Genomic DNA, 25,100 nt, shown 5'->3' with positions numbered 1-25,100 from the left:
AGGGAGATGACCCCCAAGACTACCCAGTGAGTCCAGTGCAATCAGTCTCTGTGCAAAGCACAGAGACTGAAGATGCTAAGCCAGAATGAAGGAAGGAACCACGGGCCAAGGGACTTTGAGAACTTTAGACACTAGAAAAGGTCAGGGGAATTTCCTCCAGCCCTAGAAAAACAGACACAGCCCTGTTCACAGGCTGTTGAGCCCAGGGAGGAAGATCCTAGAGCTCTGAGCTCCAGAAGTGTAAGATGAGAAATGTGTTATTTTAAGCCACTTGGGTCAGGGTGATTTGTTGAAGCAGCAGCAGGGAACCTGACCAGCTCCTGGTGTTACTTCTCTCTGCTATGTGCCCCTGCCCAGCCCCACCCCACCCTGCCCCACCCTGCATGCTTTCTGGTGCCCTCAATGAGAGCCAGGATTTCCATAGCTCTTGGAAAATCCCACTCATCAAAGTGATGTTTTCTTGCAAGTCTCCACAAGGTTTGCCCCACCCACAGAAGGCTGCCTGAGGGAGAGATTTCTGAAGCAACAGAGAGACTATGGCCTCTGCACACAAGCCACCACACCCCTCCCCTGTGCCTCAGGGCTGGTGGAAGCTCACCACTTTAGACCTCATGGAACTGTAGGTCGGCATGGGGAGCTGGTGGCACATGGCAGGGGGTTATGGAAGTGTTTCAGGAAGGCGTGGTGACACCAGATGTCCAAGAGGGCTGGCTTGTCCTAGACTAAGGCCTCCTCCAGGCAGGCTCATTCTTCCTGAGCAAGCTAACTTGGCTGGCTTGTGATAAAAGGCTGGAGTTCTCCCCCTTTCCAGTCTCAGCACCAGTGACCCCCAAACAACATGACGGGGACAATGCTAGGGAAGACAGGTTCTCTGGGAGAGCTTCCCAGAGCTGGGGTGCCAATCCAGCTCGATCCCGGGCAGGCCAGGATTCAGGGTCCAAGTATGAGAGTCAAGTATGAGGGGTCAGACTTGTATTCCCTTCCCCCAATCCATGTGTCCACATTGTAGCCCCACTACTTCCAAACCCAGCTGTATAGGAGATGGGATCTTTAAAAAGATAGTTAAGTTAGAATGGGTTCTCAGGGCAGACCCTCGTCCAGTCTTGACCCATGTCCTTTTGAGGGGACAGTGGCAGCAGACAACCCAAGAGAAACCAGCCACTGGCCTCTGATTTGAACTTCCAGCCTCAGAATTGAGAAAAAACACCTGCTGTCAAAACCACCCAGCGTGTCCTACTTTGTGATGGTGGCCTGAGCTGAGGTCCACTGATAATGACATGCCCCAGAGACACCGGGGTCCAAACTGATACTCTTCAGGACCCAGGGGTGAGGCCTGTGCTTACTTCAAAGCTATTGCAAAGCCCAACAGATAAGGGTATGTGGAGGTGCCCAGTGGAGCCTGCCAGCTCACTGCAGTGGCTCCCCACAGGGCTTCCCAGGACCACTCAACTCTGACTGGGCTCCTCTGAGCTCAGGACCTGGGTATTGTCCCTTAGCTTTTTTGCTCAGGACCAGTATTGAATAAGTGACGCTTTCCTGTGACCTTCTCACGCATGTTGGACGGGGTAGAAAGAACAGATGGGCGTGCGAGTGTTGGGTGGGCACAGCCATGTGGGCCCATCTTTAATTGTGTTAAATATTCATGAGAACACGGCATAATGGTGATGCAGGTCACAGACGTCACAGGCAGAGGGAATTCAATACAGTCAGGGGCCGTGGAGACACAGGGCGAGTGCAACACCGGGTCGTGAGAAATGCTCCTTTTCACTTCGGTGTGGGGCGACAGGCGACAGTCACTGCCTGAAACATTACTGTGCTGTCACCAGAGACAGCCTTGAGAAAGAGGCAAGGCAACACACAGTGACTTGGGGGCAGAGGGTGGCACAAAAGGGTGGGCCCGCGGAGATAAAGAGATCAGTAATGAACCAAATAATATTGGAAATAATATCCCCAATAATACTTCTGTAAGAAGCAGAATTACATGTTTCTCACATGCATAGGAGTGTGTAAAGAAAATCCTTTGTAACCATTATTAGTGTGGAATAGGAAAATAGATACTGCAAAGGAGGCATTAACTGAAAGGGAAATTAATCTATAAATGCACAGTGTCCAGAAAAGAGGGGGAGCTTCGTCAGCCACCAAAACAGAAGGGAACCCACTCAGAAAATGCGGCCCCACTACATGCATGCACACACACTCTGTATTCCAAATAAATACACACACACACTGAAGGGACATCGCCCTTGGCGCCTTTGTCTTCCGGCCAGATTCCTTCCCTGGCGGCTGCTGAGTGCTGGCTGTGAAAGGGGGTGGGGGTGGGGGGAGACTGTCTCTGTACAAGGGCACTGGGGACACACAGCTCCCTTGGGAGCAGAGCAGCCCCAGTGCCAAGGGCTCTCCGTGCATCTTCAGTGCTCGGTGTAGCCCGCTGGTCCTCCCACCACCCAAGCTGGGACTGTCTGACCAATACAAGTGACAGCTGCGTGGACGGGACCATGACTGGAGGGTGTGAGTGCGTTCACAGGAAGCATCCATTGACAACACTCCAGTGCTAAACTCTTCCGCTCCCAGCTGTCCCTGAATACCCAATGGACATTGTCTCCCATCTTCCCTGGGACTTTCCAAGAAATGACAAGGCTTTCAACCCATCCACCCACAAACCAAGCTGCCACCAGGCCTGGAAAGTTCCACTAAGAACATGGCCCCAGTCCCAACACATCACATGTGGCCTAAAGTGGAGCTAGTGCACCAAGCTTTGGAATCAGGACCTGAGGATCTTACACATTCTTGGTGAGGAAGAACTTTGACCATGCACAAGGGAGGATGTGGGTGGACAGCCTGAATCAAAACTTGAAGCATCCTTCAGCTCTCAGATGACGCTGTACACATAAGGGCCTCAAGCTCTCAGATTTCCCATGAAGTGTTCAGTCCCTTGAGGTGGTTCTGTCCTGGCTTTGACAGCAAAAACAAACCAACAAAACAAAAAGAAGCCACAAAACTACCCTTCCAGATACAAACTGAACTTTTTAAGAAAGCATCTAAAGAGGTGGCTCACATCTGCAATCCTAGCTATTCAGGAGGCTGAGACCTTAGGAAGCCAGCTTGGGCAGGAAAGTCCATGAGACTCAACTCCAGTTAACTATCAAAAGGCTGCAAGGGGACCTGTGGGCTCAAGTGGTAGAATGCCAACCTTGAGCAAAAAAAGCTAAAGGACAGCAGATTGGCCCTAAGTTTAAGCCACAGTACTGCAACAAAAAAAAAAAAAAAAAAAAGAAAAGTAAAAAGAGGCAGAATGGAAAGCTGGGGCTAGTAATACAGGAAGTAGTCTGTCCTATAGGTATTCCTTTTCTGGTTAAATATAAATAAAAAGAACAAAGGGGAAGAGATTGGAGAATTTTCTGTGTTGCCAAATAATTTTTTTCTTCTTCTTTGGAACAGGGTAGTGAACAGGGCTTATTTCTGATGTTACTGAAGGGTTGACTTGGGAATAAGATTTTTAAAAAGAAAGAGGCTCCATTCTCAAATATGAAGACAGCATGTTTCCAAACTGTATCTGAAGTGTAAGCTGAGGCGAGCCTGGAGAAGGCCTCAAGCTAGCTTAGTGGGACTCCAGAGTCACCAAATCCCTCAGGAGGGTCTAAGTGGGCAGGGCGGGGCTGTGGCCTCTGGAGGCCTCCTCTCTGTGTCTGGCCTGGTGCCAGCCTCCCATCCCTGAGTTCTCGGTGCTCTGGGAGAAGTGAATTCCTGCTGAAGCGTTCTTCGCTTCGGCCTCTGGTGGAGGAGCTTGGTGAGGGGTCAAGGGCTGAGCTTTGAGCGTCACAGGGGAGATTTGTGGAATGGTTCTAACAAACAGGTGCCTGGGGAGAAACCTGGGGTCCCCTCCGCACTGTGATTGAATGGCTTCCTATCACGAGAGACTGTTAAAGTCATGGCAAAAATGGAGTCCAGCAACTGCAGCAGGACTCCGTGTTCACGGTGTCTTCCAGGCAAACGCTTCATCAGCCAGGACCTGTGCCAGCCTGGTATTGAAAGGCCCGTAGAAGTCCCGCAGAATCTTCTGTGTGACTGGCCACATGGGTCCCAGGTTGCGATCCTCGGGGCGCCGTGCATTGGAGGCTGGGCTCTTGGTCATCAAAGCTTCTTGCTTCTCACTTAGAGGCCCTTGAATTAAAGAAAAAGAATCTCAGATGCTGGAGGCACGGCAGGAGGCCTACCCCCTCCTCCCAGCCCCCCAGCTACACTGCATGCTGAGACACGTGTTTTCCTTTAAGAAGAATGTGTTAGGGAATTCAAATTCTTTGGCTAGTTCTATTTGGAGGAAGATGGAAATATCATTATAAAGTTGCAAAGCAATTCCAAGGCCCAGCGTCTACTGCTGGTATGCTAGAGTGAGCTCACGTCCACCGTAGGCCTCACCTGTGCCCAGCTACCCCAGAGGGGTTGTCTGGCAGCCCGTCAGCCTGTTCTGCAAACTGGGGAAGTATAGCCGGCCAGCCAGAGTCTTGGGGTTTAGTTTTCACCTAAGCAGCCACTGGAATTCTGCCACAGTCATAGACCTGGGCTGCCTCCTGATGGAGTCGAAGGTCCCTGTACCTGGCCCTGTTTTATCCTGTTTCATGTCTTCTTGTAAAGTGGCCATTGGGGAGAGAGTGTCTAGAACCCTGCTGGCCGTACCTCCACCCACGGCAAGCACACTGGTGAGGAGAGGTGGCAGAGGCTGCCACTGAGGCCCTCATCCCAGACCTGGCTTGCAGACCACCAGCTGCTAGCTGATTTAGACCACAGCTGACTGCTCAGGCCTCCAGACCCAGCTCTTGGGAATGAAGTCCTTAGCATGTCTCTGTGTCCTAGGGCTATGCAAGATAGAGAAGTGGCCTTACTGATCCTCTTAAGGACAAAAGACAAGCTTATTGATGTAAGAGTGACAGGTGATCAAATGAAAGAAAACTGGTTGGAAGCCTACTCAACGGTGAGAAACTGCCTCCAACCAATGACCGGATCTCAAAGGAAAAGCAAGAAACAAAAAGAGAAGGAAAAAAGAAAACCAAATGGCTTAAGGATCCTGAGTTCTAATAGGGGGCAGACACATTTCAACATAACTTCAGCTAACGGAAGTCCCAGGAAAATCCTCAGAAGGAAGATGGCTTGCTCTGACCCTGCTGCGGCCCTCCCACTGGCCCTGGGTGACCCATGCACTGGGGCAACTCCCTACTCTATGGCTGCACCTCTGCCAGGTAGTGTCTGGCACAGCCTTAGCACCCCCCGGGACTTTCCCTCCCTCCACCACCCCAGGGCTCTGACTCTAAGGGATCCCAGCAGTGTCAGATAGTAAGAGGCAGCTCCTTCCTCCCCACCACATACCTCTGCCGGGCTCACACTATCGTCTCTTTCCACCATCCTGAAGAGCTGGGACCCCTACTGTAGCAGAGCCGGCCTCCCCTTCCCTGGGGTCCTCTCCCAGCCACTGGAGGAATGGACCTGAGGCGGCCTCCTCTTCGCCCTCCAGTAGACAACTAACTTCCAGATAGGATGTCACCTCCTCCCCCGCCCGGGGAGCCCCTCACCACATCCCAGACCATGACCCCTGTGCCTCTGCTGATCCAGACACAGATACAGGACTGGCCTCTCCGCAGCCTGTCCCTACCCTCCTCGTCCCACCCATACTTGACCCAGAGGGCTCAGTAGGGGCCAGCAGTCCAGGCTTCACTCTGTGCCTCTCAGTCAGAAACACAATACATACCCAGGTTCAGGAACCGGAAGACCCTGTGCATGGTGGACTTGACATTGGATGCATGGTCTTCCAGGCGCAGAATGAGGAACTGCTCCTTCCTGAAGACAGAGAGCCAGTCGAGAAGGTACACAGCATACAGCCCGACCTGGAGCCTCACCTAGGACAGAGAGGGAGGCTGGCACCACAGGAAACACTCCTCCCAAGCACCGTCACCTCAAACCAATGACGGAGGCTCCTAGCACAGATCTACCATCCGATGTTGCATTTTAATACTATGCATTGCTGCATTTTCCTGAGATGCTTCATGCTACATGTGCAAAAAAGTCCTGCATCCAGGGTTGCCTTTAATCCTCACAGTGGCCCCGAGGCAGCCTCATGCCTCTGGCACAGATCCACACCTGTTGAGGTAAAGCACAGGGGTGAAAGCTGCAATGACTGAGGGTATCCACATTCTCCACATGGCACGTGCCCTGCTCCTGGTGCTACCATGTCCAGCAGGCTGAGAAAAATGGGGCTCAGACGCCTCAAAGATATCCCAGGCACTCTAGGGACAGGGCTATGACCGCTCGGTGAGAGTGTGCACACACGTGAATATAACCAGCCTCGAAGGAAGCCGATCAGTACAAGTCCTTCCACCTTCCCACCTACTGAGCTCTGGGCCGGCAACCTCCTGCCCCTTCCTGGTGCCGAAAAGTAAACCAGGCAGGGAAGAACTGCCCTGACTGAGGATAGGGGCAGCCTTTGACCTTGGCTCCTGGACTGTGAGGCCTGGACTCACTGGAGTTTGGGGACCCGGCAGGCTAACACGGTCGCTTACAATCGAGACCCTAGACACAAAGGCAGGTGTCAGCTCTGACCTAAGGGGAGTCTTGAAGACTCTAGGCTGGCCAGGAGGCAGCATGTAACCACATGACACAGAGCTTTGGGGTAGTGACCCGTCCATCATGGCTGGGAGGTGTTAGCATGACTTGGGGGCGGGGCACCTTGTATATGTTCCCTGAGTGACACCCAACCTCACCCTTTCTTGTCGTAAATCCTAACCACAGATCCGGCCACCTTCTGGGCAAGCCCTTCTAGAGCTCCGTGCAACTCAAGGGTGGTTTGGGAACGCTCCTCCACAGCTCCCATCAGTGTCAGGGCCGGAGCAGTGGCAGCGGGTCTCATTGCACCCTTGTCCACTCTCACCTCAACTCTGGACTCACACAGCTCCTAACTGGGCTGCCCAACGCCCATCTCTGTAGTCCCGCTCCTCAGCCCACCACTGCTTCGAAAGCAGGGAGCTGGCATGGCCGGACCCTGAGGCTGAGCTTCCATGCCTCCCATGAAGGGCACCTCCCAGCATCCTTAGCGCTCCTCCTTGGAGTCCCGTTTCTTAAGGCAGACACTCTCCCATCCAACGTCCTCCCTGTGCAGCCTGACCTCGAGCTCTCTGAGAGCAGAGACCACTGCCTGGCCATTAATCATGGCACACACAGCAGTGTGGTTGTGGGTGGGACTGCTGAACGTGATTCCACAGTGTGATAATAAAACATTAGACAAGAGATGGGCAGATGCTAATTAGCTTCAGCTCTCAAGATTCCCATTGCCATTTCATTATTTTCCTAACGACATATGAGAGGGTAAAGAGGAAGAAAAACACTTAGAGGAAACAAATAAAGTTGTCTCCAGAATTCATTACCTGCCTCCAGCCACATTTTGTTGCGACCCTATACACCAATCATAAAAGAAGCTGGGAGGAAGCCAGAGAGAAAATGAGTGCCTGCCAGTCTCAGAAACAAATGGATGTCTGACCTCCAGCACAGAGAATGTCCTGTGGTTAAGACGTGGCCCAGCAGGCTTCTCGGTCCTCCACCCCCCCCCCCTTCCTCAGGGAAGCTGGACTGGGAGAGAGCAAGGGAAGGGGTCACGCTGTCCAAGAAGAAATGTACTCATCTCCTCACTTATGTAACTAACTGCAACCCCTGTATATCACCTGTATGGTAAAATTTAACAGTTTTTAATTAGGAAAGGAAATATAAAGACAAATGATTTAAATACCTATTTTTTTAAAAATCAAACCGTACAAATAAAAAGAAGTCTGGTCTCCCGAGCTGTACTTCTTTCAGCAAGCCTGAGTTTGTGACCTGACAATTCTCCAGAGGAGAGGAGCTGATTGTTGGTGGCTGGACGCTGGAGGTTTAGAGCGGCTGAAGCTATCTCTGCACCACCTTGGTAGAGCTCCGTGAGTGCCCTGTGGACCAGGTCTTCTGGCCCAGTTGTGTACCACACACTCCTCCTCACCCAGGTGGGAGGAGAGGTTTTCTGGGTGCTCTGCCCCATCCCAGGGGAAGAGCTCCCTCTCGGCCTACTCCCGTGCATCTCCGCCTCCTGACAGCCAGGGGGAGCTCTGCTCACCTCAAGGAAGGTGGGCTGGGTGCAGCAATCAACCCCAGTGCAACAAAAAACCCAGGCTGCTCCCTCAGGCTCCCTTCTCCCTCACCTCTGCCCAGTGTGGGGTGAGAAGCAAAATAACCAAAGTGGAGAGGACACCTAGGGCCCAATATATTTGAACGCAAGCCATGTTACAACCCTGATAGACAGGCCCAGAGAGGCTGTGCCAGGATCGGCGTTCCATATTCTCACAGTCAGGCTAGGAGGCCAAGTCCTCAAGCACAGGGGCTTTTCCCATCTTGGGGGAGCCCATCGAGGAGACCTAGGGAGCCTCTTGGTGGGGAAAGGTCCAGGGAGCTCCTCACAGGAGCCAGACCTGGACAGGAAGCTTGTATTTCTGCCCTCCAATCAGCTGAGACTCTCCACCCAGCCTCCTTACTGGTCTCTATTCGCTCCCTCACTTGTTCATCTAGAAATGAGTTGGAGCTCCTGCTGTAAGAAAGGTGCCTTACTAGGCCATAGAGACAAGTTGCTATTTCATAGGCATGGCCCTGTTGGCATGAACTTGCCATCTAGTGGTGGCCACAGAGCTACAAAAACACCTGTAATGCATACTTAGAAAAGCTGGAGGGGTGAGAAGTCCTTCCACAAGCAGGGGAGATGTGTTCAGGAAGCCAGGGGATGGATGGTGGACAGGCCGCAGGGCCAGGGAGAACCCAAATCTGACACACAGCACTCACGGGAAGGCCTGTTGGACAGATTGTGGTCCCTGCCTGCACCCTCCCATCTACACATAACTGCCAAACACCTGGCCGGGACATTGGAGGGGAGAAGAGTTTGCATTTGCATTTATGACCAGTTCCTTAGAACCCTGCCTGTAAGCTCCCATGTGGAGTCTGTAGCCATCTGAGTGTCAGGGAGGGAAAGGAAGGAAGAGTTAGGCCTCCTGAATCATTCAAGAGCCACATCCCGGCAGTACACACTGGAGAGGACATGCAGAGTCCCCTCTGTCCTAAGGCGCTGCCCCTCCTCATGCTGAAACTGGGCTGGGACTGATAGATGGAGGGGCATTTTCTTTGCAGAACTATGGAGTCACCTCCTAGAGGAAGGTTCCCATTCCTCCTCCAGGAAGGGGTTGGAGAGGGATTAGCCATCAACCTGCTGCAGCCACGGCTGGCCTCACGTGCTCCCTTGGACCACAGGCACTGAACTGCAAGGGAAGCCTCCACCTGGCTGCAGAGGCAAGTAGGGAGTTTCAAAGCCACCCTACTTGGGAAGCAGCCTGAACTGGTCTCTCGTTCCATTTGTCACTATCTCCATCAGGAAAATAGGGAAGGACTTGGGGAAGGGGGTGGCTTAAGACAGGGCATAGAAGTGACAATGAGGATCAGATCCTTCCTGCCATCTCACCAGTGGAACTTTAAACCTTTGATGAGGATGTTTCCAGTATACAACAAAGTGGAGAGCACCACTTCCAGTCTCAGCAGTGTTCTCTTGTTCAGGGCTGAGGGTAGCCGGGAAGTGAGGGGAAGGTCACACCCTCTCCTCTGGGGTAGAGGAAGTGACCACGGAAATTCAGCCTTTCAGAAAACTAGAGACTGGCAAAATGCATGCAGCTTGCTTGGCCCTGGGCAATGCCTATCACAGGAGAAGGTGTCAGGGGAGGCAGTGTGGCCCTCCCTGGGTGGCATGAGGTACCCGCCTCTCCTGGCCCATCACACCCACCCAGCTCAGGACGGCCCTGAGCTGACTCCCCTGACACCTGGGTGGTAGCAGGGCTTACAGCTAGGTTCCCTCCCCTCAGGGAGCTGTGAGAGCTGGGTGCCTCACCCCAAGGCTTACCTGGGAGCAGAGCACGGCCCTTGTCCTGCCGCCCTTCTTCCCTGTCTTACCCAGCCCACCAGGCGAGTGTGCAGTCCCGCACAGTCAGTTTGAGAAGGCCCCACGTGAGTAAGCCCTGGCCCAGATCACCCACTCCCCGCTCACAGCCCACTGGCCTTCTCCCTCGGGCGCCAGGTCCTGCCACCAGGTGGTGTAAGGTGGCAACTACTAAACACCACAGCGCTGAGGAAGCGTCACCATCCCAGAGGGAACTAGGCCGAAAGGCCTATTTCTACACATTTCCACTGCCCTCCAAGCCTCTACCATGGCCCTCTTATAGCCATGGCCCTCACAACACACTGCGGCTAATACCTCCTTCTTAGGCCACCCTAACTCTCAGTTACCCCCAGCCCCAAGCATCTTCCCAAGATCTAGAACCATGGCAGCTGAGGTGGGGCTCAGGTAACATGGTCCCTGGAGATGGCACCTTGTACCATCTGCGGTGGGGAGAGGAGCTTCCTCTCACCTTCCCATCCTGCTTCCCCAAAGTGGGCCAGGAGTCCTGCCCGACCTTGCACGGAAGCAGGTGAGAGTGCCCTCCCGCACACAAATGAAGTGGACATACTGACCCCTGAAGACCCAGGGCTGAGCACACAGGCCTGGCTGAGGGTGACCACTCACCATCAAACCTCAACATCGGGGAGCACAGGAAGACTTCCGAGTCATACAGGATGCCTATTAAATAAGTGCCATGCTTTCCTCTGGTTAATTTTATTTTATTTTTGCCAGTCCTGGGCTTGGGCTCAGGGCCTGAGCAGTGTCTTCAGACTTTCTCAAAGCTAGACGAGCTCTACCACTTGAGCCTCTGCACCACTTCTGGCTTTTTTTTTTTCTTCTATATATGCAGAGCAAGGACTCGAACCCGGGTCTTCATGCATGCTAGGCAAGCCCTCTACCACTAGTCAAACTCCCAGCCCCTTTTATTAATCTTTTATTACAGGAGTCTAAGCCACGAACCTGGCACTGAGTGAGAAAAGGCATGTTTAGTACCTACACTATTGTTGGGGCTCAGAAAACAATACCCCAAAGACTAGTACCTTGACTGCAGAGAGATCTTAGTGCCTCCCTGGGCTGCTGTCTGTGGACGGGCCCCTCCTAGCACACTGAGAGGCTTTCTGCACAGTCCCTTCAGCCAGACCCCCAGAAGAATGGCCTCCCTCAGGCTTCTCGACACCATCAGGCACAGAAAAGAAGGCAGGCTGGGATTGCTCTGCACCTCAACAGATCAGGTCACACACCATTCTCCTCTGTGTCAGCCCCATAGAGAAGCAACTGAAGTTACTTTGTCCTAGACTACTGAATGTTCTCCAAACAAATGGGGTTCCTCTAAAAATCATGCACTGTTCCTGATACCCCCTCCCGTCCCCTCACCTCCCCGAGACAAGGGTGTGTGAGTTTCTGGGTCACACCAGGCTGGTGGGTGATCTTATTTGAGATTACCCCTGGACTGTGATTTCTCCTCCTTTCCGGCACTAAATCCGTACACCTTTTTCCTATCTGATCTGTCTGCAGCCACATCACCCCAGGGAATCTGAAGAGGAAGAAAGAAAATTCTCCTTTGCTCTTCTGCACCACAGGAGGGTAGCTCACATGGTAAAAATGTGCCTAGCAAGCTGAAGGCCCCAAGTTCAAATCATAGTATAACTAATATTATATGTATTTATATGTTACATGTTATATCACACACACACACACACACACACACGCCTCTGTGTGGACGACTTCTGAGGCTCACTAGGTTCTGGGCAATTTTCTCCATACCCGAACCCCTGCTCATGCTCCCTGCTGCTGAGCTCCCCTGCAGAGCCTGGGCAGGTGTTTTTAAAGCCTCTCTTGAGGCTGCTCTATATCCCGACGGTGGCACTCTCCTTCCCTGGCCAATGCACCCCGTACAGACATTCCCTCCCCCTGTCACAGCCTGCCTGGTGCTCTGTCTTTAGCAGCCTCTGTTGGTGCCAAAGATCCACTTCCTAGCCTCTGCACCAATCTCCCCTCTGGACTACACTAAGGGACAAGGACCATGTCTATCTTGTCCCTGCTGTAGCCCAGGGCTCCACCCCACTGAGGAACACAGAGGAAGGAGCCAATGCAAGAGTAAGGGCACAAACCATCCATCTCAATTCTTGTGACAGCCTGGCAAAGTAGTCTGAAGCAACTGTGTCTCACAGAGGTTAAGACGGCCAGTAAACTCTAGAGCCAGGAGGTGAACCTACACCACTGCTTGCCTCTGAGCTTGCCTGGCTTCCTGACAGCCTCCCTGCCAAACTACAGAGACCACCGTCACAGCTACCCATGCACTCTGCCTTCAGGTCTGATGGTCTGGGGTAGCTAGCCCCACCGTCCTGGGGGCTCTGAGGCTACACAGCACTATTTCACTCTTTCCACGTGAGGCAGGTGGCAGAGCTCACCTCATGTGGAAAGCCACCTGCTGAAGAGGACCCCACAGCCCAGCTGCCTGCCCTAGGCTAGGGGTCCTGGATTCACCCTAACCACTGCTTTTGCCTAAGAAAGGCTGGGCATTAACAGGTGTGCTCCTTAAAGGGAAACAAGAGCTCACAGAGCAGTCAGGAGGGAGTATGTTTCAGTAGACCCACTGAAGGGGCTTGTGGAGAAGCATTCAAAGTCACTGGTGGGGAATTTTTAAAACCTGCAGAACAATCCACACTACAGAAATGCTCATAGGAAAATCTGAGAGCTGGTGTCCTGTCTACCATCTCTAATTGCTGGGTGTGCTTCTGAGCCTTGCTAAACGGTAATCTTCCTAAACGCACCCTAGATCTCTCCCTGAAGGAGGAGACAGATGATGCACATTGGCGGGGTGATGAGGGGGGAGCAGGCTGGAATATTTGTCTCTGCATGAGCCACCCCTCAAAGACAGCAGAGCGACATTTGCATTTTCAAATGCTTCCCTCTCTGTTCCTGGGCTCCACTCCGCCCCAGGATGCTCCCTGGGCAGTAGAACAGTAAAAGAGGCCCCGTTCGGCGACAGGCCCCTGGCTGAATACGCACGGGCATGGCATTGTTGAGGGTGTTGTTGTAGACACAGGCGCGCAGGGAATAATCCAGCATGCAATTTTCAAACAGCTGCAGAGCCTCCGTCACTTTTTCATGGAAGTCATCTGCAGATTTATTCGAACTTGCAAAATAGAGATAATCTGAGTACAACCTGTGAATAACATAAATGGATAATTTTACCATGTGAGAATGTGAAATCATGCCATTTGGGTGACAATGAGAATCAATGTGCAATTACATTAGCTAGTTTTGTTCATTACAACGCAACCATTTCTCTTCCTCCATGTACAGGAGGCTCCGTTCCTGCTTCCCTTCTTGATCTCCCACCCTGCACTTGTCTACCACCAGCTACATTTTCTGTTTGTATTTTTAAAAATTCTTTCTAAGTCAAGCACCAGTAGGTCATATCTGTAATTGTAATGACGCCTAAGGAGGCTGAGATCGCCTGAGACCTTATTTCCAATTAACCATCAAAAAGCCAGAAATGAAGCTGTGGATCAAGTGGTACATCGCTAACTTTGGGTAAAACAACAATAGCAACAACAAAAACAAACAAACAAAAATCCTCAGGGACAGTACCCAGGCCCCGAGTTCCCAGGACTGACATACACACACATTTTTTTTTCTAGCTACCTCACATTGAGGCTCTGTTTCCACAATACCAGATTTAAAAAAATTATACCACAGAGAGGAGAAGCCATGAAAATTTTATGTACCTTTCTATCCATGTCTCCCCTCTTGGAGGGAATACAGAGCATCTGTTGTTCTTGCCATTTTACAATGACACGTGAAATTCCTGGCTTGTCCTATAGATGCTCCTAACATTTGGGGTGGGGGGATTAACTCTGCCTTCCTAGATTCACAAGCTTACAGGCACCTGTTTTCTAACCTTGTGTCAAAGCCCCACCGGTGCAGATATGCAGGTGGACGTGTGTACAGCAGGTACTGTTTATGCATGCAAAGACTCAGAGCTATGTGCATGGATACCATCCCACAGAGGTAACCAACTCTTCCACAGGAACTGATGGCCTTCCTCAATACAACTCGACTTTCAGTGGCTCAGGTCTGTCTTTGCATCATCTCCTTTTAGCAAGATTTTCACTATTACAAGAAACTTGTGGGAGGCAATTGCTTTAGACTGAGCTTCTGTTCTAGTCCTAGCAGACAAAACCAAACCAGAATGGAGTCTTGGAATTGGGTGTAGTTCAAGTGGTAGAGGATAAGCCTTGAGCAGAAAAGAGCAGTCAGGAGCAAAAGGCCCCGGGTTCAAGCCTCACTACTGGCATAAAACCAGGGAGTGGTTATACAGAACAAAGTCTCTCCCTTAGGTCCCTAATAAGCAAACCTCACTTGGAAAAGCCAACCTCTAGCTTGTGATGTAGTACCTCTGAGTTCAATCTCTAGTGCAAAACATAAGGGGGGGGGTGTGGGGTGTCTTTTCTGTAACACAGGAAGATTCTCAGGAGCCAATCAAAAGGAGCCCAGTCAACCTGAGCCAGCAAGATAAGAAGTCTCCACTGCTGTAAGACAATGTGGAGAAAACTCTGAAAAAGTCTACCTCTCATTCCTTATTTGTACTTCTTAAACATTGTACCTACAGCATCTACCTCAATGTACCAGTGACAAGTGTAATGTGCTGGCCCATTCATGATTCCTACTCACCAAAACCAACTAGACCCTTAAACTAAATCCACGAGAATCTGGAGTTGAGACAATGCAATTTCTGCCCTCCAAATCTGATCACCTTCTTGTCTAATCAGGTACCTCCTGGGCCAGGAGGTGTTTGGTTCCCTGGCTTCCTTCACCAAGAATCCTATTCAGGCTGATTTAGGCAAAATGCCTCCTCACCATCAAAGCTTTCCAGCTCCCTGCTCCTTGACTACAAAATGTCCCATTTTTTTTTTTTAATGTGGAGCTGAGCCCATCTCTTTCCCCTATTGCAAAACCCAATCGCATCAGTCCCTACACCTCCAGTAAAAGCCCAGAGAAATGTGTTTTAACATTTTACAGATGTCAGGATTTTTTTTTTTCCATTCACAGAGCTTCTGGGTTGTGAGTCTCCTCTGTTTGTGCATAAGGAGAAGGTAAGAATTTCCTTTCTTTTTTTTTGGCTTTTAAGAATCACTTTTGCTTTGTTTTTCCAGATATTTCTCCTATCCCACTCGTTGCACAGATCTCCTTATGGCCCCATAGCTTTGTGTGACACCTTTCTCATACACACCAGTCCCAGCCCTACCTCCTGCTGAGTCTCTATGGAGACGAGATCTGCTTCTCATCCCACTCAGCCCTGCACTTCCGAAATCTCCAGCATCTTCTTCCTTCTCTCTCCCCAGTGAAGGAAATTCCATCACTCTTACCCTGGACTGTGGATCTGGGGTTGTACAACTGCACTGACAATGGCGCCTTCTGCCTCAGACACAAACATACCCCCTGCGGATGCCAGGGACTCAAGATTTGTGGTGGGGCTTTCACTGCCCACACCTCTGGTAATGTCAGATCACCCCACAGGCCATTTCTTAGGAACAGGGACAGATCTTATCTGCCTCTTCATCTCCCACCTGGCACTCTGCCTTGGGGACCACCCTTGGGAACTGCTAGCCAAAGACCACAGAGGACACCTCTTTGGCATCTTGAGATGTTTGGATGGTGCCCACAGGTTGCCTAGAATCCATGCGCACACCAGAAGAGAGTCCTGCTGATTTTTGCCGGTTGAGCTGTGCTTTGAGGGATCCCATGAAGTCCTCTGCTGGGGTCTCCTTACCAGCTATTCATTTCCCATCAGTCCTATTAAGAGTATGGCTCAGCCCAAGGAAATATAACTGTGAAAATTAATAGATGCCTCTAAAACCCTGGCCCAAACCTCCATGTAACAGTTCTTACCAAGGATGTCCACAGAACTCTCCAGACTGTCTGATGGAACTAGATTTGTAGCACATAAATTCCCTCGGGGGGCGGGGGGGGAGAAAAACAGTGATTGGTCCAAGGTTTCCTTCCACACTGAGATTTTTATTTTTATTTTTTCTTTTGCTGGTGGTAATAACATTTGTTGTGGACATTTGGCTCATAAATAAAACAAGAGTACCTAAGCCTGCTCTCATTTTCAGTACAAAATAAGGTCTTGAAAAAGTCTGTTGATTCCATACAATTCTTCAGAGATCAAGAAGTAATCTTTGGGCGAGAAAACTGGGACAGGCCAAATGTCCCACCCAGGCAACTGCCCCCACCCAAGGGAGACTGTGGCGTTACACGTGCTCTGGGTACTTGAAAGGAACTCATACGCACACTTCCTGTGAGCCTGCTCCATCAGGCCAAGCTATTTCTACAGCAGATGAGAGATTTTGAGGGTTCCCTGGTTGCTTCCAGGTTCCTTGGATCTGACGCCATAGCTAGAGACCATGTTAGAGCCCAGGGTATAAATACTCTGCTTCCAGAAAACCTGTGCACAGGACGTGATTCACCTTAAATTATGTTCTGCCCAGATTCTGTAGTTAGTAGCAGCCCCCTCACTCCCATATGATGGAACCTAATGGAGCCTTCAGGGGTAGAACAGACACACTCATACAACAACAACAGCAACAACATATGCAATTAAACTGAAGATCTTGAGATTTAAGATGAGTCCTTTCCAAACAAGAAGACCACCAAAGGAAACCCAAGGCAGAGATAGAAATGGCTCAGCTACAAGCCACACAAGGCCAAAGGTTGCTGGAACCCACTAAAAGCTGGGGGTCAGGCAGGATGCAAGATTCTCTCTCAGAGCTACCAGAAGGAACTTGCAGACATTTAGATGACAGACTTGGGCCTCGAGAATGTGAAAAATACATTTCTGCTGTTTTAAGCCATTAAGTTTGCGGTAATTTATTAGAATAGCCCTAGGGAAGAGATCCAGCTTCTAAACTCAAATTCCAAGGAAGGCTGAGTTGTACTGGTCAGACCCTCGGACTGACCCAAGTATGCAGAAGGCTTACGGCCACATGGCCACATCTGCCCCAAGAAAACAAGGAGGGAGACCAAAGCAAGGCAGAAGCTACTCCTTCCTTCAGAGGGGTTCTATGGGTTCTTCCAGAGAGGGAGCAAAGGTGAGGTCAGGTAGCGTTGGTAAACTGCGCCACAATGGCACCACACTGCTCTCTGGGAAAAAAGTCAGCTGACCATTATGGACAACTGAAAGCATGGATTAAAACCATGCAGGAGAAGACGCTGAGAAAGACAATGAATACATGAATAGACTCCTAATGGAGCCTGCAGGGCTGGAGCAGAACACACTCATGCAACAAGCTACAATGTAAAGAGACAGGCCTCGAGGTCTATGCTGCCGTCTTCAAAATCACCTGCACCATGCTGAAGCAAAGAAATGAACATGAAAAATCTGTATTAGTTTAGCTGTGCATCATCACACACCCGTGGTCGCACTGGTGCTGCCCGAAGGGGCAAGTTAACAGAAATGGTGCTGAGATGAGCGGAAGGGTGGAACAAATCCACAGGCAGAAGCCAGCTCTAAGCTTCCTGGGACACTAGATCGAGGTCCACCTAGAAAGACTGGCTTCATAAAAGGGAACTCCCACCCACCACCAGGACAGTGGTTTCAGCAGCAGGGACCCCAGCCTGTCTGGAAGAGGGGCCCTGGAGTAGCGTGGAGCCACAGAACCTGACATGCCCTGAGTTCTGGGCTGCCCAGCTCCCCCTGATCCAGACCTAAACCATCCTGAACAGACGGGTGTTACATTTGGCCAGCACTGTTTCCAATGGCAATTCCAAATATAAGCCCAAGTACATTCCAGGCCTTCTGTGCTGTGGTTATTTTTGAAGGCTGCTGGTAAGACCCAACCACACTGGGCCAGAGCTGTACAGCCCTGTCCCTATGCAGTGCAAGGTCCTGGTGCAACAGGAAGGCTGGTGTGTGCTTCCTAGAGAAGTAGGGAAGTAAGCACCCTCTGAAAGTAACCACGTCTCCCCCAGGAGCCCCAAGACCCCTTCATATATGACCTGGGCAGGTTCCCATAGCCACTGATGGGAACTCATCCAGTGACTTTTAGGGAGCTCTGCTTGGAGGTGATGTGAGTGGAAGACAGTGAACGCCTAATGCCTTTGAACATGCTGGGGGGAGAGGGGGGAAGGGAAGGGAAGGGGAGGAAGGAGGGGGGGATGGGGTGTGGCTCAGTGGTAGAGCACATGCCCTCTGTGCCTGCTTGGTTTTGAGAAAACAATACCAAAGAACAGCTACTAGTGAGTGGCTTCACACAAACTGCAGTTGGTTGGCTATAATTCACTCAGTGTCTGGCTGGTGTGGACAGTGGCTGCCGAAGGCCTGATGTCCCCGGCCCCACTGAGCACAGCATGAATTTTCTCTTTCCTTCCTCACCATCACTCTAGGAAATTAGAAAGGAGACTCACATTCAAAGAGGTTCAGGAACTCACTCAGCATCACACAACCCAGGTCCAGCAGGTTCCGAAGCCCACTGACCCACCGGACAACGCCCTGTCCTCATGGTGCAGCGCCCCAGGACGGTCTGGAGGCTTTAGTTTGATGTTTCGATCACTTTAGGTACACAGTGATTTGGAAGAACGTCAGTTCTGACACAGAACCATTTGATAAGTCACAGGAGACTGGTGAGCAATTTACAACAGCAGTAACCACAGGTAATGGCGGTAATCAAACATTGGCAAAGAAGGTAAGAAACGCCACTGCTATGCTCAGCAAGGGCAGCGGAGCAGATGGAGCATCACACCGGATAGCTAGAGAAATGACAGCAGCAACAATAAACAGCTACTGTTCCCAGAACACACTGCATGGCCTCCTACCACCTTCCCAGGCCCCGTAGACAGGCCCACATGGGTAGGCTTCTGTGGTTAGGCCCACGCTGGACAGACTCACAGACACAGGCTGTGTGGACAGGCTCATACAGATAGGCTAGTGGGGACAGACCCGTTTGGATTGGCTCATTTAACTTTAAGTTTCGCTCCTAATAGTGAATTGCCTCTTCCGCAGCCTCACCTCCCTGTGAGGACGCTGAAGGCTCCATTTCCAAGGACACTAGTTTGGTGAAATGTCTTGAAATCAAACGTAGTTGATTTCCTTTATAGTATTATTACTTTTTTTTTTTTTTTTGGCCAGTCGTGGGCTTGAGCTCAGGGCCTGAGCACTGTCCTTGGGTTTTCTCAAGCCTAGAACCCTATCACTTGAGCCACAGCACCACTTCCAGCTTTTTTTTCTATGTATGTGGCACTGAGGAAGGGAACCTGGGTCTTCGTGCATTCTAAGTGAGCACTCTACCACTAGGCCAAACTCCTGGCCCCGCCTTTATAGTATTTTTGTTCTCGGTTTTGAGAATGAGTAAGTGCGTGCGTGCGTGTGTGCGTGTGCGTGTGCGTGTGTGCGTGTGCATGTGTGTGTGTGTATGTGGGTAGTACTGGGGTTTGAACTCAAGATCTTGAGCTTGCTGCAACAGCATTCTACCACATAAGCCAAGCCACCCGCTCGGTTTTTTACTAGTTTTTCTTGGAGGCCAAGTCAGGGAACTTTTCTGCCTGGGTTGGTCTCTAGATCTCAAACTTCTGAGTAGCTAGGGCAATAGGTATGAGCCAATGGTGTCTGGCTCATATCATTTTTATATTGAGATATAATCCATGCACAATAAAATTCACCCTCTAAAACTCAGTAGTTTTTAAGATATGCATGAAGTTTTATACATAACACCACTGCCGAACACCAGAACATTTCCATCATCCCAATAAGTGCCTGTTGGTTTTAGCAGGCCAGACCCTAGAGGGGCCATATCCGAAATCATTAAACCTATTTAGAGGCATGCCAAAGCACACACTCAAACATGTGCAAGCTCTTGATGGCCTTCAGCTGGGAAGTTTCACCTAGTTACCACTGTGTGCATCTGACCTTGAGCAAAGATCTGTGGTGAGTGCTGATGTGGGGGGCATAGGGCTCTGACTCCTCCTGACTGCTCCTCTCCAGAGACACTACCTCTCCCCTCCTGTGCTTCTCCAGCCCCTGCCTGCCAGCTTCTCAACAACACCAAGGTGAAAAGCCACATTTCCTCACCCAGCAGCCCAAGAGGTGGCCACATACCTACGTCCTCCAATTCACAAACCCCACCTCACAGTCCTGCCGCAGAGGAGAGCCATAATAAATGCGGTCACAGACATGACAGCTCGTGCAACTGGCCTCATTACTCTCTACTGCCAGCATCCAAAATCAAATCACTGATCAATAACTCCCCAACCTCTAATACAGTGCCAATGATAATGACTATGGACATGTTCTCTTCAAGAAACAAAAGGCCAGTGCAGGTGGCTGGAAAGGAGCCCTTTTGTCTCCCTGAATCACAAGCCATGAGTATGTCATCAGTAGGCATAAGGCAGGCCTGGCCAGGCTAGCTCACCTGGAGGAAATGCCAAAGGTCACCTTAGGCATTCCACCTTAGGCTGGACAGGTGATGCTGATGAGAATCACTTTCTACCAGGTAAAGGCACCCATATTTGGACCTACGTACAGGGTACAAAACTGCCAGGTGCTGGTGGCTCACACTTCAGATCCTAGTTTCTCAGGAGGCTGAGATCTAAGGATCAATCACATTTCAAAGCTAGCCTGGGGGGGAAATATCCATAAGACTCTTTTCTCTAACCACCAAAAAGCTGGAAGTGATGCTGTGGCTCAGCAGCAGAGAGCCATCCTTGAGGGAGAAAGATAAGGGAGAGCACTCAGCCCCAAGTTCAAGCCCCAGTACTGGTACATACACAAAAAAGGAGTGAAAACCCCGAGGCCACTGAGGGAACAGAGGTCATCTCTTCCCCTCAAAGCCCAACATTTCTTGGGCACAGCTGGGTTCCTTCCAGGAATTGCAGTCCTAAGCCCGTATCCAGGGCCTCAGTGGCATAGCATGAACATTTCTGGCACCTCTGAGAGCCCTCCTCCATACAGATGTATGGAGGAGAAAATAAGGAGCTCCCAGCAGCCACTCAGGTGACAGGCCAGGCCAGCTTTTGGGCCTGAAACCTGGATGCACATGCTAACCACTCCTCCAATGCTCATAGGCCCTAGGACTCTGGACAATGAATCCTTCAATTCTCCCTGGCTGCCCACAGTGTATTTCCCTACCTGGCCTGTGGAATAGCACAGAAGCTCTTCGCCTCAAGGTATCTCCAAAACATTCCCATGAATCACCCTTTGCAAACAGCCCCTGTGGGACTAAAGACCACAGATGGCTTTGCAAATACCTCCCACACCACCACCCCACATAAACAGCGTGGAACATACTGGGATTTCCAGCATGATAGTTTCCCCCACTATTTATGCCAGGTGGTCACCCCTGAACAACCCTCAGGAGGACTAACACAAAGGCCCCTTCTGTCCTTGCGTCCTGCTGATGCTTCCCTCTCCCTGCTTGGAGGCATGGGCCAACCGCTGCCCTCACCCCCCCCGCCCCCCCTCTGGTGGTTGGATGGCTCAGTCCCATTACAATAGCCTTAAAGGCTACTTTTGAGAAAGGTCTTCGGTAACGCCCAAACAGGAGATTTCTGAGACATGAAATGCCTCAACTCACCAGGAAATTAACAGCTAGCCGTTTTTACGTATGCATGCTGATACTAGAGCTTGAACTCAGGGCATCCTGCTTTGGCCTAACATTCTACCACTGGAGCCACAGCTCTACCTCTCGCTTTTGGGAGGTTTAATTAAGAGTCTCATAGACTTTTTTGTTTATGTGCTGGTACTGGAACTTGAAGTCAGGACATCGTGCTCTTGCTTGGCTTTTTCATTCAAGGTACATGCTCTACCATTTGAGCCACACCTCTATAGTTCTGTGCTGGTTATTTGAAGATAAAGAGTCTTTTCTACCCAGCTGGCTTTTAACCATACTTGTTAGATCTCAGCCTTCAGAATAGGTTGGATAATAATTACAGGTCCTGTGATGGTGGAATGGCTCAAGTGGTAAAGCATCTGACTACAAGTGGGAGGCCCTGAGTTCAAATCCCCAGTACTACCAAAAAGTAAAAATAAAATAAACCAACAGAAAAATGACTAGAGGCATGAGGCACCAGTGCACAGATGACAAGCAGTGCAAGGACTCTCTCCAGACCCCTTTGCACTGTTTTGTTTCTTTGTTTTGTTTTGTTTTGTTTTTGTCAGTCCTGGGGCTTGAACTCAGGCCTGGGCACTGTCCTTGGACACTTTTGATCAAGATTAGTGCTTCATCACTTGAACCACAGGGCCACTTTTCTGTGTATGTGGTACTGAGGAATCGAACCCTGGGCTTCATGCATGCTAGGTAAGCTACGGGCCTGGGCCCCCGCAACCCCCCTCCCCCTACCCCTGCCCTTCTCAATCCCCCAAGTCTTAGAGCCAAGGAGGGAGTGAGAGCTGGGGGTGGAGGGTTGCGGGCCAATTCAAGGCTCGAGTCACTCCATCAGCCTGTCTCTCCACAAACCCGCTTCACACAAGCGGCAGTCTCATGCATGGACCCCAGGAACTGACTCGTGACAGAAGTGAAATGCTTGGCTCTTAGACCACAGGCAACTGAACTCCAGTGTGGCTGCTGACAGACTCCCTAGATGACTTTGGGTGACTTTACCCCTCTGAGCCTATATACCCCACCTGTGCATGTGTCCCGACAACTCTCCCACCTGCTGGCAAAGCCCAAATGAGGCCCTATCTGAGCAGGACTCACAGAGGTCAATTGGGACAGGTGTTGCAGTCATGTTAGAGTGTGGATTTTACTGGGGCCCTGCCTTTAGCCACAGGCTCCACAAGGGAGGGCCACGGGATGGTTGGTTCTCCTAGGTGTGTACTGGCTTATCAAGACTATGTGGTCAGCTTGGTCCTTATTAGCTACTGCTGATACCTAATAATAACAACAGATAATATTTTTCCATTTTTCCAGCACCACTTAAACGCACTACTATGAATGTTGAGTCATTCTGTTCTGCCATCCTAAAGGAAGGCCTATTCCCTCCCGTACTATTTCCTCCTTCATTTTACTGAGGAGGAAATGAGGCACTGAAAGATTAAATGACTTGCCCCAGGTAGGAAAGCCAGTGAATGGCAGACCTGTGGCTCTAATGTGGACTATTTGGATACCTGGAAACTATTTCTATCATCATGACCCTGAGACACATGTCTCACGCACACGCACGCACACACGCACACACGCACACACACACACACACACACACACACACACACACAGAATGTACATACACGCCCACATGACCACTCCATACTCTTCAGACGAAAAGAAATCATGAATCCTGCTTCCTATCTAAATGTTTAGCCAAGTTATTACTCCATGTCCCCACGGGCAACTGTATATAAACAGATGTCTTTCATTAAAAGCCTCATTCACTTATCATCATAAGTAGATTAATTATTTAGACAGTCCAGGGATTGTTTTTATTTTTAAATCAGTTTATATAAGCAGATGAGGAAAATGGCTACCCAAGTTCCAAAGCTCCAGAGATGTGGGTCAAAATCAAGTCTCAGTAACTGAGTTCGTATGAAATGTGGTGGTCAGTTTGGGACACTGTACTGCGAGTCCATGCAGAGTTACAGACAAACTGGAGACAAAATGGAACAATCCACACCAGACGGTGCCTGACCCTTCTCCCTGGAATGGAAGAGGAACACAATGAGGTCAAAGGGCCAGAACCTTCCTGCCACTGGTCACATCCAATGGAGGCTGGAAGGCCTCTGAGTCACAAATGAAGAGGCAGGAGGCCAATGTAAGCTGCATTTGAATGTGAGCTGCTGACCATGTAAGTGTGTTAAATGAAAAATTCTGCCTGCAGTTGGCAGTTCTTTCCTAATTAAGTAGGTGATTTAGCAGAGGAATACATTACCTTAGTTCAAAATTATTGCAATCTCTTAGGCAGAGAAACTTGGAACACAAATTCCTGGCTGGCCCCTGTCATTTGAACCATCCCGCCCACTTCTTTCCATTATTCTTATAATCTCTTCCAGAAAAAAAAAAAAGGACTATTTACATCTTTCTCTGGAAACTTAATTTGACTTGGCTTCCAACCCCAGCGTGTTTTACACACTTGACCTTGGATTAATTATAGAAATCCAAGCTATATGTAAATATAAAACTAGAAATAATCCCCTTACCCTCTCCTGCCAAGCAGATCTGCAGAAGGAAAAGAATCATTCGGGCCAATGCAACTGGCATGGAGCAACCCAAGGCATCTCCCACGTGCAGAAGTGCAAAGTCAGAAAATGACTAAAGTGGGCGAAAGGCCTAGAAGCCAGTTAGACTAATGGGGCCTGGGGTTCACTGTTTGTTTCCTCAAGAGTGACCTAAACACAATATTTATCACCATCTCTATGGCTAAGATGGGGAAGCCAGCCACTTCACATAGGCCCTGAGGCTTTAGGTTTCCCAAGGAGAGATTCCTATGGTTGCATATTTATATAAACGTTTCCAGAGCAATGAAACAGCTGCTGTTGTCAGTAACCCAGGGGAAACCATGCGCAGGACACCCACCCATTGTAGCAGGAGCCGGTCCAAAGCTGGCTGGCTTCTCTGGGATGCAGGACAGAAGTGAGGCTTCTGAGCCATAGATCAGGAATGCAGAACGCAGGGGTGAGAGTTGGCTGACTTCTAAGGTAGCCTCAGTAATCCCTAGCTACTCCCCTCCACCTGAATTGGCTGGTGACTTGTTTCTAGAACCAATAGACTACGGCAACCGTGATGGAATGTTCCTGTGATTAGTCAATAAAAGGCCATGACTTCGGATCTCCTAACTTCCTCGTGCTGCTTTGAAGTCAACAGCCATGCTAGAGAGGCCTGATGACAAGGGAGTGAGGACAGTCTCATCTAACAACCAGCAAAGAACAGAAGCTCCTGTTTCAATAGCCCTTGAGGAGCTAAATCTACCTAAAGCCAAGTGACACAGTGCAAGTCACAGCCAGTTAAGGGGGCACGCCAACTACATCCTTGAGAAAGACCCTGAAGCAGAGAACCAGTAGAGAGTTGCCCAAGTTCTTGACTTTCAGAAATTACAAAATAATAATTGGGTATTGCTATACGCTACTATGTCTTTGGAGCATCTTGTTACACAGCAGAAGGCAGGTTACCCAAGAATGTTGAGCAATCTG

At 50.2% G+C, this 25,100-nt stretch overlaps 1 protein-coding gene across 3 annotated transcripts in view; it reads right to left on the bottom strand.

Moving 5' to 3' along the window:
* Positions 1 to 1,585: 1,585 nt before the first annotated feature.
* Positions 1,586 to 25,100, bottom strand: part of Chst15 (carbohydrate sulfotransferase 15) — a 79,517-nt gene continuing 56,002 nt past the window's right edge. For all 3 annotated transcript variants that reach the window (XM_090345670.1, XM_090345671.1, XM_090345672.1), the window contains exons 6-8: positions 12,992 to 13,148; positions 5,741 to 5,888; positions 1,586 to 4,161 (exon numbers count right to left, since the gene is read on the bottom strand). In XM_090345670.1, coding sequence (XP_090201796.1) covers positions 3,971 to 4,161; positions 5,741 to 5,888; positions 12,992 to 13,148 — 496 coding nt within the window. In that variant the 3' untranslated portion in view covers positions 1,586 to 3,970. The remainder of the gene's footprint in view (positions 4,162 to 5,740; positions 5,889 to 12,991; positions 13,149 to 25,100) is intronic.

The sequence above is a fragment of the Megascapheus bottae genome, chromosome 15, assembly GCF_031878675.1.
Source record: "Megascapheus bottae isolate mThoBot1 chromosome 15, mThoBot2.hap1, whole genome shotgun sequence".
Lineage (NCBI taxonomy): Eukaryota > Metazoa > Chordata > Mammalia > Rodentia > Geomyidae > Megascapheus > Megascapheus bottae.
This window is presented reverse-complemented; position numbering and strand designations above follow the sequence as displayed.